At 44.2% G+C, this 12,500-nt stretch overlaps 1 protein-coding gene across 1 annotated transcript in view; it reads left to right on the forward strand.

Annotated features, from left to right (window-relative positions):
• Positions 1-12,500, forward strand: part of LOC123517815 (protein O-mannosyl-transferase TMTC2-like) — a 276,242-nt gene that overhangs the window by 199,009 nt on the left and 64,733 nt on the right. The window contains exons 3-6 of the mRNA XM_045278316.1: positions 3,002-3,139; positions 8,102-8,780; positions 9,687-10,371; positions 10,559-10,732. Coding sequence (XP_045134251.1) covers positions 3,002-3,139; positions 8,102-8,780; positions 9,687-10,371; positions 10,559-10,732 — 1,676 coding nt within the window. The remainder of the gene's footprint in view (positions 1-3,001; positions 3,140-8,101; positions 8,781-9,686; positions 10,372-10,558; positions 10,733-12,500) is intronic.

Below are 12,500 nucleotides of genomic sequence, written 5' to 3' on the forward strand. Positions count from 1 at the left end.
CTCCTCCTCCTCCTCCTCCTCCTCCTCCTCCTCCTCCTCCTCCTCCTCCTACTCTTCCTTTTTCTCCTCCTCATACTCAACAATTTTTTCTATTCAACTCGTTACATTAAAATTTCTCTGATCCATTAGTCACGTTACTCACGCACACACACACACACACACACACACACACACACACACACACACACACACACACACACACACACTCACGCACGCACACAGGCACTCATTCCTCTGCACGCATTCATTCCTCTATTTGGAGAGTGAGTTTTCGCATATTATACCTTATTCTAATCTTTCGCTTCGTGTTTGATCTCCTTTTATTTAATCACATTCCCTCCGTGTCTAAATTTATTACCGTTTCTTTCTCTCTCCCTTTCTCATGATGCGAAATTTAACACGGATGCAAACCTTTGACTTTATCATTACCTTCCTCCTTCTCTTTCTCCTTTCTCTCTCTCTCTCTCTCTCTCTCTCTCTCTCTCTCTCTCTCTCTCGTCCCTTCGTCGTCTTTGCTTTCTTTGTTCTCTCCTCCTACTTCTCTTTCTCTTTCTCCTCTTCCTCATCCTTTCTCCCTCTTCTGCTGCTTACTGAAGGTAAATAGATAATTACGTTAATGACAATACCTACAATTGGGAGGAGGAGGAGGAGGAGGAGGAGGAGGAGGAGGAAGAAGAAGAGGAGGAGGAGGAGGAGGAGGAGGAGGTAGTGGTTGGTGACATTTGATATGATGTGTTCCTCTTTCTCCTCATCTTCCTCCTCCTCCTTTTATATTTTTTATTTCGTCTTTGTTATCTGTTCCTTCCCTCTTTACACACGTTTGTCATCTAATCTCATTTCATATCTCTCTCTCTCTCTCTCTCTCTCTCTCTCTCTCTCTCTCTCATTTTCCTCCTCTATCTTTTCGTTTTCCTTTTTTTTTTTTTTTTTTTTTTTAGTTTTCTGTGTAGTTGAAAAAATGTCGCTCATGTGTCATAAATTCTTGTCTCACTTTCAGGAGTTTTGTTTTATTCATCCTCATAAATATAGTTTCATCATTCGTTTCTATGACAAGCCACGATATATGGTTCTGTCATTGCATATATACCCTTTTCTCTCTCTCTCTCTCTCTCTCTCTCTCTCTCTCTCTCTCTCTCTCTCTCTCTCTCTCTCTCTCTCTCTCTAATGTGCCAGGCCGTCCGTCACAAAATGGACAATGTTGTGTTTATTTTCACGTTTGAGTTACGAAGACACATTGATCTCCGGACACATGCTCTCTCTCTCTCTCTCTCTCTCTCTCTCTCTCTCTCTCTCTCTCTCTGTTGATGTAAATTCCTGTAATCAGCGATAAACCATACTTTGTAATGTCAATCTACCTTTTTCACTATTCAGGTACATTATAATTTAACGTCTTAAACAACAGGTAACTTTTCTTTTGTTCCTCGCTCTGTACCTGCCAATCTTCGTCCACCTGACATCTCACCATTTGTATATTTCGCGATAAAAGAATTCCTAGTATTGCTGGTGCAGAATATCAGTTATCATCATCATCATCATCATCTTAAATAGTGTAATGGTGTAATGATGATGGTTTTGCTGTTGTTACCTATTTTTATCTTTTTTTTATAATTTTACCTTTATCTTTTTGAACACTAAATAAGATTGCTTTCTTGATATCTCGCCATTTTCTATATTTTCCTTAGTTTTATTTTTTTATTTATTTTTTTTTTCATCTACATAAAGACTGATTTGTTTCCTTTCGTTCTTAGATTATTTCCTCTTTTTAATATCTTCCTTAGTTTCTTTTCTTCAGTTTTTTATTTTTATTTTACTTTCAATTACAAGAACACTAATTCAGTATCTTTCCACGTTCATTTAAGTTCCATTTCTGCCACCAATAATGTTTCTCCTTGTATTTTACTTTCCTACATGAACACTGATATAATTCCTTTCCTTGGTGTAGTTCTATTTTTCAACATCTTCCTTTGTGACGCGCAGTTCTCCCTATTATCCTTTGTATTCCTTTTAGGGACACAGTAGGCGTCCCTCTCCTCTTATCCTCTCAATAACCTTTCATCCGACTTCACTCACAATAACACTTTTGTTCCTCTTTTATTCCTTCTTTTTCCAGCAGCTCTCCCGCGCGAACTCCCATCGTCTGTTGCCTCTCCTTTACTGAACACAGATCCCTTTCTCTCCCTCTCTTTCATCCCTTCCAGTAACCTCCACTAACCCGCCTTCTTTTATATCTTCCTGGAAACATCACGTGTTATTCAATTTTCTCTAAAAATCAATCCTTTTCTCGACTATCTTTCTTTTAATCTTGCTTTTCAATAATTTCTCCTTTTTTTCTTATCTTTTTATTCTGTTAGTGTCATATTTTTCTTACTCTTTTTTTTTTTTTTTTATGTTATGACCTACAGCGCATGTGGGCACACTTGAAGAGTATATGTAGGAAGCGCTGTTCAGCTATCGCCCATTAGTGGCGCAGGCAATTTTACTTATAGTGGTACCCATATCATCAACCAAACGCATCTTTGGTGTAACCACTAAGAACATGTAGATAACTTTAAATCACTCGACAAATGGCATAGCTTCAAAGCTGTATGTGGTCGGATTCGAAACTACATGGACGTCTGCCCGATCCCACGCTCACCACCTTCTCTACTACGCCACCGCTTCCCTATTCTGTTAGTCATATTTTTTTTACTTGTACCTGTATTTCCATTTTATGTTTCTTTTTAATATAGGTCTTTTTGTGGATTTATGTATATCGTTTTTCTTTTCTCTAAATCACTTATTTTTTCCTAATCTCCTCTCTCTCTCTCTCTCTCTCTCTCTCTCTCTCTCTCTCTCTCTCTCTCTCTCTCTCTCTCTCTCTCTCTCTCTCTCGGTAACTGTCCTTCGCTCCAGTTTCTCTTCCTGTTACCTGCTCTAACCAGCCTTTCTTTCCTTCCACTGCCCCTCTACCCTCCCTCGTTACTGCTTTCCCTCCCAGTAACCTTCTCTCTTTCCTTCACAGTCGGGCGGTGCTGGGAAACCTTGACGTGTTGGGGTCTACGCCGTGGTGGTCTGTGTGGGGCCACGACTTCTGGGGATCACCACTCTCCAGGCGGGGGTCCCACGGCTCCTGGCGACCCCTCACTACCCTCTCCTTCAGGTATGTCCTTCTTTATGTGTGTGTGTGCGTGTGTGTGTGTGTGTGTGTGTGTGTGTGTGTGTGTGTGTGTGTGTGTGTGTGTGTGTGTGTGTGTGTTTGTTTGTTTGATCTGCTGCAGTCTCTGACGAGACAGCCAGACGTTACCCTACGGAACGAGCTCAGAGCTCATTATTTCCGATCTTCGGATAGGCCTGAGACCAGGCACACACCACACACCGGGACAACAAGGTCACAACTCCTCGATTTACATCCCGTACCTACTCACTGCTAGGTGAACAGGAGCTACACGTGAAAGGAGACACACCCAAATATCTCCATCCGGCCGGGGAATCGAACCCCGGTCCTCTGGCTTGTGAAGCCAGCGCTTTGTGTGTGTGTGTGTGTTTGTGTGAATATGTGTTTGCAATATATCTATATAGTTATATGAAGCAACGTGTGATATGAAAACTTTTCCGAAAGTGCCAATCAACACTAAAACTTCGCAGCACGTTTTGAAATAGTCTCGCCGCCGCTCGCTGGTCACAGGGAGCAAAGGTCACACACGCGCCGAGGTACAGAGGTGTTCGCTCAGGCGTCAGTCATCTTTGCTTTCACGCTCCAAAATCCATAGAGATGATATTCTGTCACCATGCACACTCGCACAATTTATACCATGATACCTGCACACGAAAAATGAGTACACAGTTACACAAATATACACATATAAAAGTAGAGCACTGAATATAAAAGTCAAGTGAACACGAATACCACGAATTTCTACAAAGTTAATTAAGAAAAAAAAAATAAACAATTGGTGGTACTTTGATAATTGAGGAGAGTGATCAGATAAACGTATTCATGAAGGGGTGAGGGAGATAATTAACTCCACGCTGTACACAAAAGGCAGTAGTCTAGTTATGGCCTGGTGTATGCATGGTCAGCTCTGGTATGGTTAATTAACTGTGTTCTTCTTCCTCAATAGTTGCCCTTCACTGTGATTAAGCGTGTTTCTCTCTCTCTCTCTCTCTCTCTCTCTCTCTCTCTCTCTCTCTCTCTCTGTCTGTCTATTTATCTATATATATGTCTGTTAGTCTGCCTATCTGATTATCTATCTATCTTTCTTTCTATCTATTTATCTATCAGTGTATTTATCTGTCTTTCTATTAATCTTTATATCTACAAGTATCCATTTGTCTATCTATCTATCAATACCTGGTCATCTGTTTAACTGTCAACATTTTATCTATCTATCTATCTATCTATATATCTATCTATCTATCAATGTCTATCTCTCTCTCTCAGTCCGTTCGTCAAAACTAGAGTTACCAATCACGTGAATAATTATTTCTGACAACAAGGGCAATGATTCCTCATCAAATTATTCTGGGAACACAAATACTCTGTCAAACAAAAAAAAAATCCGACAGGAATGCAATTACTTTGACTCTCGATACAAGTAATTCGAACAGAAAAAAAAAAAGAACATGGATACACGGAAACGCAGTATAGGAATGTGTCCGAACTCATGGTGTCATAATACAAAGCCTACATTCCTGATTGACATACTGACATACAAACATACGTAGATATATACATGTATACATAGATGGATATATAAATGCAGTTAAAACATTTGTACTTTATATACTTCAACATGCATAGAGAGATACTAGATAGATAGATAGATAGATACTTTATACATATATACATGCATACGTACACTAAAACACACGCAAATATTAGAATGAATATAAATAAATTGTGTTTCCATTTTCATTCTAATTACTATTTGGCGAGTTTACACAGCTTAGAAATTTATGTGAAGCTTAGAATAGTAAAGACTGTGGTCATTAATCTTCTGATCTCCATAGACACTTCCTAATGGAAAGGAAATCGTCTAATCATATCCAAAAATCAAGGTAAAGATTTGTCTCAGTATTGAAGGGGTTAAAAACATATAGTTACATTCATACATACATGCATACACACATACTGTCAAAACACGGGTATTAGCAGATATGTACACACACACACACACACACACACACACACACACACACACACATGAATACACGTCTACACACAAACATGAGGATTGAAGCAGAGAGTATAGAAAAATAAAACTAATCACATTTAATCTCTCACAGTTCCAAGTTTTCCGTACCGATTAGAAAGAGAATGTGCAGTAAAGACCCCGAACAACAAACAGCACTCGATTTCAAACCTGAATCTGAACCCAACCGAACCGAACCGAAGCGAAACGAAGCAAAAGCAAAGCAGAAGCAAAGTAAGTTTCGAGAGGAGGAACAAAAAACTACAAAGAAAAAAAAATATCAAGGACTGACGGAAGCGAAGCATTTCAGTCTGAGTGAGTCGAAGTGAAATGGAAATATACATAAGACAGAGAACGCTGTAGTCTTCTGTGAGTGGGGAGAGATAGAGAAGGGAAAAGATAGGAGGGAAGGATTATGGTAGTAGTGGTGATGATGGTGGTGGTGATGGTGGTAGGATTCCTCGTGGTGATGAAGAGGGAAAATGGAGAAAATCTAAACAAATGTACAAAAAAGAAGAAAAGGAAGGAAGGAGAATGAGGAGGAGGAAGAGGAGGAGGGGAAGAAGTGGAACAGCAGCAAAATAGTAACGAGGAGGAGGAAGAGAAGGAAGAAAAAAAAGGGAAAGAGGAAAGGCTGATGAAGAGAAGGGGCAAGAAAAGTGAGAGAAGGAGAAGGAGGAGGAGGAAGAAGAAGAGGAGGAGGAGGAGGAGGAGGAGGAGGAGGAAGAGGAGGATCTTCATTTTTCCCTCTTGAGTACTTTATATCGACTCCTCTCTAATCGAACTTCAAACAAAAATGGCCACCTAAGTTTCCAAGTGAATAAAAGTCTGTTTTGTTTACACTTGGGCGAGTAAACTTGGCGATATTCCTCCCTTTGATGCCGCGCTGAGGGACGGAAGAGGGAGGGAAAAGGTGGGAAGGAGGTAAGAAAAGAAGGAAAGAGAGAGAGAGAGAGAGAGAGAGAGAGAGAGAGAGAGAGAGAGAGAGAGAGAGAGAATGTTACCCTCATTACTCAAGTAACATTCACGTAGGTAACATATATGACTTTAAATGAAGAAGGAATGTTACAGCTATATTTTCCAATACGACTTAAGATTCCATGCAAACAGGCCCTTCTCACGAAAACACACACGCGCATTACCAAAATAAAAATGTCGGCAAGCCCTTCTCAAAAGAACAAACACGCATTACCACAAAAATCAGGAAAACCGACAAGCCCTTCTAGAAAATAGTTTACAGATACACACATTACCAAACATAAAAGTCAGGAGAGAGAAAGATAAGGGTGAGAGAAGAATCAAAGAGCATCAACAGAAAACAAAAACAAAAATCAAGTTAGTTATTCAATTGGTGGTGAACTGACACAGGCAACCCACTGCACCGCCTCAGTGAAGGGCTGCATCAAGAGGAGTGCTGAAGAAAGAGAGTGAAAGAGGAGGAGGCGAAGAGCGTAGAAAAGATACAATTGGTAGATGTTAGGAAAAGAAAAAATGAGGTTCTCCAGACGGGAAATTAAATAAGGAAGGAATGAGTGGGCAAGAGAGGAAAGGGAAGGGAGAGGAGGGGAGTGTGGAGGAGAGTAGGAGATAAAGAAGGGTCGAGGGAAAGGATGAAGCATTGGAGTGAATGTTGGAGCCTGTGTTCTTTCTCCTAAGGGAATAGTGAAGAACGCACAGTTTAGTGAATGAGTGTAGAAATTAATAGTTATTTTGTACCTGTGATCATTATAATGAGAGGAAATTAAATACTGGAGACAGGAACAAAGAAGTAGAAGTGATATAAGTAGGGAACCTTCTAGTGATAATTGTGTTACTAATAGCAGTAGGAGGAATAGGAGGACGAGAACAAGGACGAGTATGAGAAGAGGCAGGACGATGAGGCGGAGGAGGAGGAGGAGGAGGAGGAGGAGGAAGAGGAAGAGGAGGAGAAGCAAAAGTCGTGGCGGTGGGAGTAATAGTAGCAGCAATAAAGGCAGAGGTACACCGCCACCAACAAGACAATTTCACCAAGTTGGCAGACATTCTACGCTGAGCTCATCACTTCCCTCCCATCCCGCAAAGTTGAGTCGTGCCAGGGGGGTCGTGATGATGGAAGTGGCCGGGAACACCACCACACCCTTAACCTCACATCAATAACACCACAACCCCTACACGTACTCCACACTGTCTATTTTGTACCCGAGAGATAAAGAAAATCCACTTAATTTACATAAAAAAGGATATATTATTTTTCTTTCCTTCAGAAGTCTTCGAGGTTTTCTCACTAATAAGGCGGCTATGTTTTCCGTACGCAGGGCTTCCAGAGATAAGGGCACACGTCTTTTCCTCGCCAGAAGCCCGCTAAGCCGCACCCGTTGTACCCGAGATGCCATCATTCTGTCAGCTACCCCCACTTCTTCGTTCCTTCCTTCCTTCCTTCCTTCCTTCTTTCCCTCCCTCCCTCCCTCCATCCTTCCCTGCAGAAGTTAGAAACGCCTCACAAAATTTGATCACTTCTGCCAAACTTCTCCCCCGGTGTGTAAATTTCAATTCTGATTTTGAGAGATAATTCTTTAACTCATCTGAAATAGGAGGGAAAAATAATGACTCGGGACTCACCACAGGAGGGGCCCGAGGGTGTTTCTGGAGCAGCAGGCCGAGAAGATAGTGTGCCGCGCCAATGGCTCCCCACACAGGGCCTCTCGCTCTCCTGCAAGATAACAGTAGCAATCATGGCATGACCTGAATTCACAAACTCCTCTTTGCTATCAAATAAATAGTTTCTTAGTTGATATTCTACAGACGCACCGTATTACTTTACATAGGTGTGTGTGTATGTGTGTGTGTGTGTGTGTGTGTGTGTGTGTGTGTGTGTGTGTGTGTGTGTGTGTGTGTGTGTGTGTTCAAGAAAAGATATGCTCATACTAACAACATTTTCTCTTTCTCCCCAGGGTGAACGCGGCCGTGGCTCGCGCTCTGGCCCCTGACTACGGGCTGGCGGGCACCGAAGGTCATCCCGCCGCTGTGCCGCCGCCCACGCCACCCCTGGCACCGTCATCGGCAGTGCCAACTCCCGCCGTGCCTTCCCTAACCCCTTCGCTCAACGCAGCCTTCTCAGCTTCCACTTTCCACGCTTTCAACGTTTTTCTCCACGCTGCCGTCACTGCTGCCTACGTGGGTGTGCTTCAGGGCGTGGGCGTGGGAACATGGGCGTGTCTAGGAGCAGGGTCGCTCTTTGCTGCTCACCCTGTGCACGTGGAGGCCGTGGCAGGAGTGGTGGGCAGGGCAGAGCTCCTGGCTGCCCTTGCCTTTTGCCTGGCCCTCGCAGCCTACACCAGGTACCTTCGCGGGCGTGCAACAGGCCGGGCGTGGGGGCGGCGGCTGAGTGGGTGTGGTCATGAGTGTGTGTGTTGGACGGACAGCCATGGCGGGCGCTCCCTGCCTAGCGTCCTGTTCTTCTGGGGCACAAAGGGCAGGGGGGCACCACATCTCCCATCGTGGGCGTGGCTGTGCCTCAGCATAGCAGGCGCGGGTGTATCCATGACGTGTAAAGAGCAGGGAGTGACGGCGCTGGGCGTGGGTCTGCTGCTGCACGCCGCGGCGGTCGTCACTATCACGCCCAGGAACAAGGTGAGAGAGAGAGAGAGAGAGAGAGAGAGAGAGAGAGAGAGAGAGAGAGAGAGAGAGAGAGAGAGAGAACAAACAAACATACATTCCATGCCATCACATGTTTTAAAGGTAGCCTGCCATGCAGTTTTATATACTTCACACACACACACACACACACACACACACACACACTACAATCACTAAGATGCAGACAGGCATACAGGGCGTTATGAGAGAAAGAGAGGAAGGTGGAACAGATGCATCGCTGCGCCTGCTCTCCACCACTCGCTGCTGATTCACATATCTGAGAGATTTAATAGAAAGAAAAAAAAAAAAAAATATGCAGCACTGTTAATGTCAAAAAAAAAAAAATGTTCCACCGAAATGAAAATGTTGTACCGAAATTATAAAGTTTGCTAGTAAATGTCGAAAGAGAAACTGCCAACGAGAAGCAAAAGTGAAAAGAAAAAGTAACATGGTGATTTGTAAAGAAATAAATGAAAAGATCAATGTTGAAAGAAAGCAAATGAAATCATGTAAATGCATAAATGCAAGTGGAAAAATATAGCAACAGCGTAAAAATGTACGAGCATATGCACAAGAGTAGAGAGGATTTTTCAAGGATAGAATAAAAGTGTAGAGTAGAACGTCAAAAGTTTTAAGTGAGTGCAAGGTTAAAGAAGAGAGAGAAAGAACCTATCAAATCCAAGAATCAGTACAGTCTCTTGCCGTGGTGGAGGCGCGCCGCCACCACAGCCTGACGCCACAACACCGGAGGGAAGTTGTTAGGTGTACTACATGCAGGGACGCACGTGACACGGTACTAACTTAAAACATACACACACACACACACACACACACACACACACACACACACACACACACACACACACACACACACGGTCTTTCATCTCCCGTTCCCCGCAGGCCTTGGCGGCGAGTCTGGTGCGGGAGCTGTGGCCGGGCAGCGTTGGGGTGGCGGTGCTGCTCTGGGCGCGTGTGAGTGTCGCTCCCCACACGCCTTCCTTCACGTCCGCAGACAACCCGGCTGCCCACTCCCCATCGCTGCTCACGCGCGCCCTCAGCATCGCTCGGGGCTGGGCGATGCACGGACGGCTGCTGGTGTGGCCCGCCACCCTCTCCTTCGACTGGTCCCAAGGTGCGGTGCCGCTGGTCACGTGCCTCAGTGACCCCGCCAACCTGGAGACCGCGGCCTTGCTAGGCTGTCTGGGAATCATAGCCGCCACCGCCGCCACTGCCTGCTGGAGGTCCCGCCACTCCTTCAGCTTGGCAGCCAAGTTGTACACATATCAAAGCCAGCACGCCTACCATGACGTGCTCAACAACAACGTGCAGCAGCACGGGGAGGCGGCTTGTCCCGCCTGCCCCCAGCGCCGCTTCCCCCGCCGCTCCTCCAATCCCCTGCTCCTCGTGCTGGCGTGGGGACTCCTTGTCGTGCCCTTTCTCCCAGCCTCCAACCTGGCCTCCTATGTAGGTTTTGTGGTGGCCGAGAGAGTGCTGTACCTCCCCTCAATGGGCGCCTGCCTCCTGGTGGCTCTGGGCTCCCAGAGCTTGTGGCACTCCTTTGGCAGCGGCAAATGTTCCACCTCAGGTACGTGTGGCGCGTCTTTCCTGCCGATACCTCTTGACACAGTATGAAGGAACATATGAAGAGGAGTAAAATACCTTAGTTCTTAACGATTACTTCTCATTATAAGTAAAAGTCACACATTCCACATAAAGCTTCCTCTCCCGCACAAAGTGCTTAACCATGACGACCGCAACTCTCCCCCCGACAGGTGAAGGTCGCAGCAAAGCCAATGGACGGCGCGCGCGGCGGTGGCGGGTGAGCGTCATAGGCGCCTGGATAACTCTGCTGGCACTGCTGTCCGCCCGCACCATCAGGAGAAACCAGGATTGGCAGAGCGACGAGACACTCTACCGCTCTGGCGTTCCCCTCAACCCGCCCAAAGGTAAGTCACCTTGCATGGCTGAGTGACGCACCTCTAGGTGACGCAGAAGTCTGACTTGTGACGTAGTGAAGCACAATAGAATTGACGGGAAAGTGAGAATACAACAAGATAATTCATGTTTCCACGTAATGCTACTTGTCCTCTTGCTCTTCCTCTTCCTCGTCTTCCATCTTCTCCACTTCCTATTTCTGCTCGGCCTCCTCCAGCTCCTCGTCCTTCTCTTCCTCCTTCTCCATTTGAAGCTACTCCTGATGCACACTCCTCGTCTGTTCCCTTAACTCCCCTCACCGGTAATTACGTTTCCCCTCAAGATAAGTTGTGTATAAAGCGCTAACAAGTCTTGAGAGCTGTTCAGAGAAACTTTCCCTCTTCTCTCTCTCTCTCTCTCTCTCTCTCTCTCTCTCTCTCTCTCTCTCTCTCTCTCTCTCTCTCTCTCTCTCTGGCCAAAGACTAATAATTGATAATCGCTGTTTATAATCTACAACATCATAGAGCGCCAGATTAACGACTTGCCAAACGTAATAGAGAGGGAATTACCATGAAAAACAGAGGCAAATAGTCCCATGTTAGGCGGATGATGTTCAGTCACTCATTATCATTTCAGTGAGTGTGATTGCCTTTTGTGCTTCATAATGTCACTCATGAATTTTGACTCTGGACCAGAAAAATTAACTGAACGGAGGTTTATCTGCACTTCTTCCTCGGTACTCCTTTTCTTCTTTTTTTCTCTTTTTCTTTGTGTAGTTTTAAATTTGTGTCAGTAAATTTTTCTTGTATTGGGAGAGGTTTATGTTTTGTGTCTTTTTCTTGTTGTTGAGCAGGTAAATTTAGATGTGATTCTGGTATTCGAAGTGTGTTTCTTCCCCAAGTAAATTTCGAGGAAGCTGTGCAAAACATACTGTATCTTTATCCACTTTTGTCTGCGCAATTTCTCTCCACAAATATGTACCTTGAATTGGTGAAGACAGTACTTAGTGTGGCAAAAATGTCCTTTGTTATTTCGGTTCTTTCTTTTGAACTAATAAATGAATACGTGGAACTAGTAATTCTTCACTGTCCATCACAAGGAAGAGGCAAAATCATTTACAGCAACACGAAAAAAAACTTTTACTGTGTCCTTTGGCAGACTGGCTCGTAACCAAGATCACCGCAATTTACGCAGAGAGTTTTATTTGAAAAGTGGATGCAATGATCGTCCAACATTACCGAACACTAAATTCCTCACCCACCAGAAAGATAATATACATCTCACATAAAAACTTTATGAAAAAACATACGTAACTTGAGTTCTGCAAATATCAAGCGTGAAGCAATGATATCCTGGAGTGAAGGGCACCAGTAGTCAAGTTACAAATTAAATGGAATATTCTCCGACCTCTTGCAACGGAAAGGACATCCACAGTGGCAAAAGACTTATGTCCCAATGCGCTAGACCCGTGACATTCACAACACCCGAGACTAGAACATGAAAAGGTAAAAAAGATATTAAGTGAGCGAGTGTTGAATATCACGGTCAGTATGTCACTCATCTTCAGGTTGGTTGGCCGTGCTTCAGGCAGTCGATAAATCATAAAGTTACGACGGTCCACTTGTCAATGATGGGGTTGTCAACTATTGAGTGAGTACGTGAGTGAATGAGTGAGACAACTAACAAGTCAAGGAGTCAGCCAGTTTGAAAGTCAGGCATTTGGTCAGTTAGTTTGTTAGGTAGTGAGTGAATCATTCAGTAAGAAAAGGAGGCAATTAGCAAATCAGGAAGTCGGTTAAC

The sequence above is a fragment of the Portunus trituberculatus genome, chromosome 42 (genome assembly GCF_017591435.1).
Source record: "Portunus trituberculatus isolate SZX2019 chromosome 42, ASM1759143v1, whole genome shotgun sequence".
NCBI classification, from domain to species: domain Eukaryota; kingdom Metazoa; phylum Arthropoda; class Malacostraca; order Decapoda; family Portunidae; genus Portunus; species Portunus trituberculatus.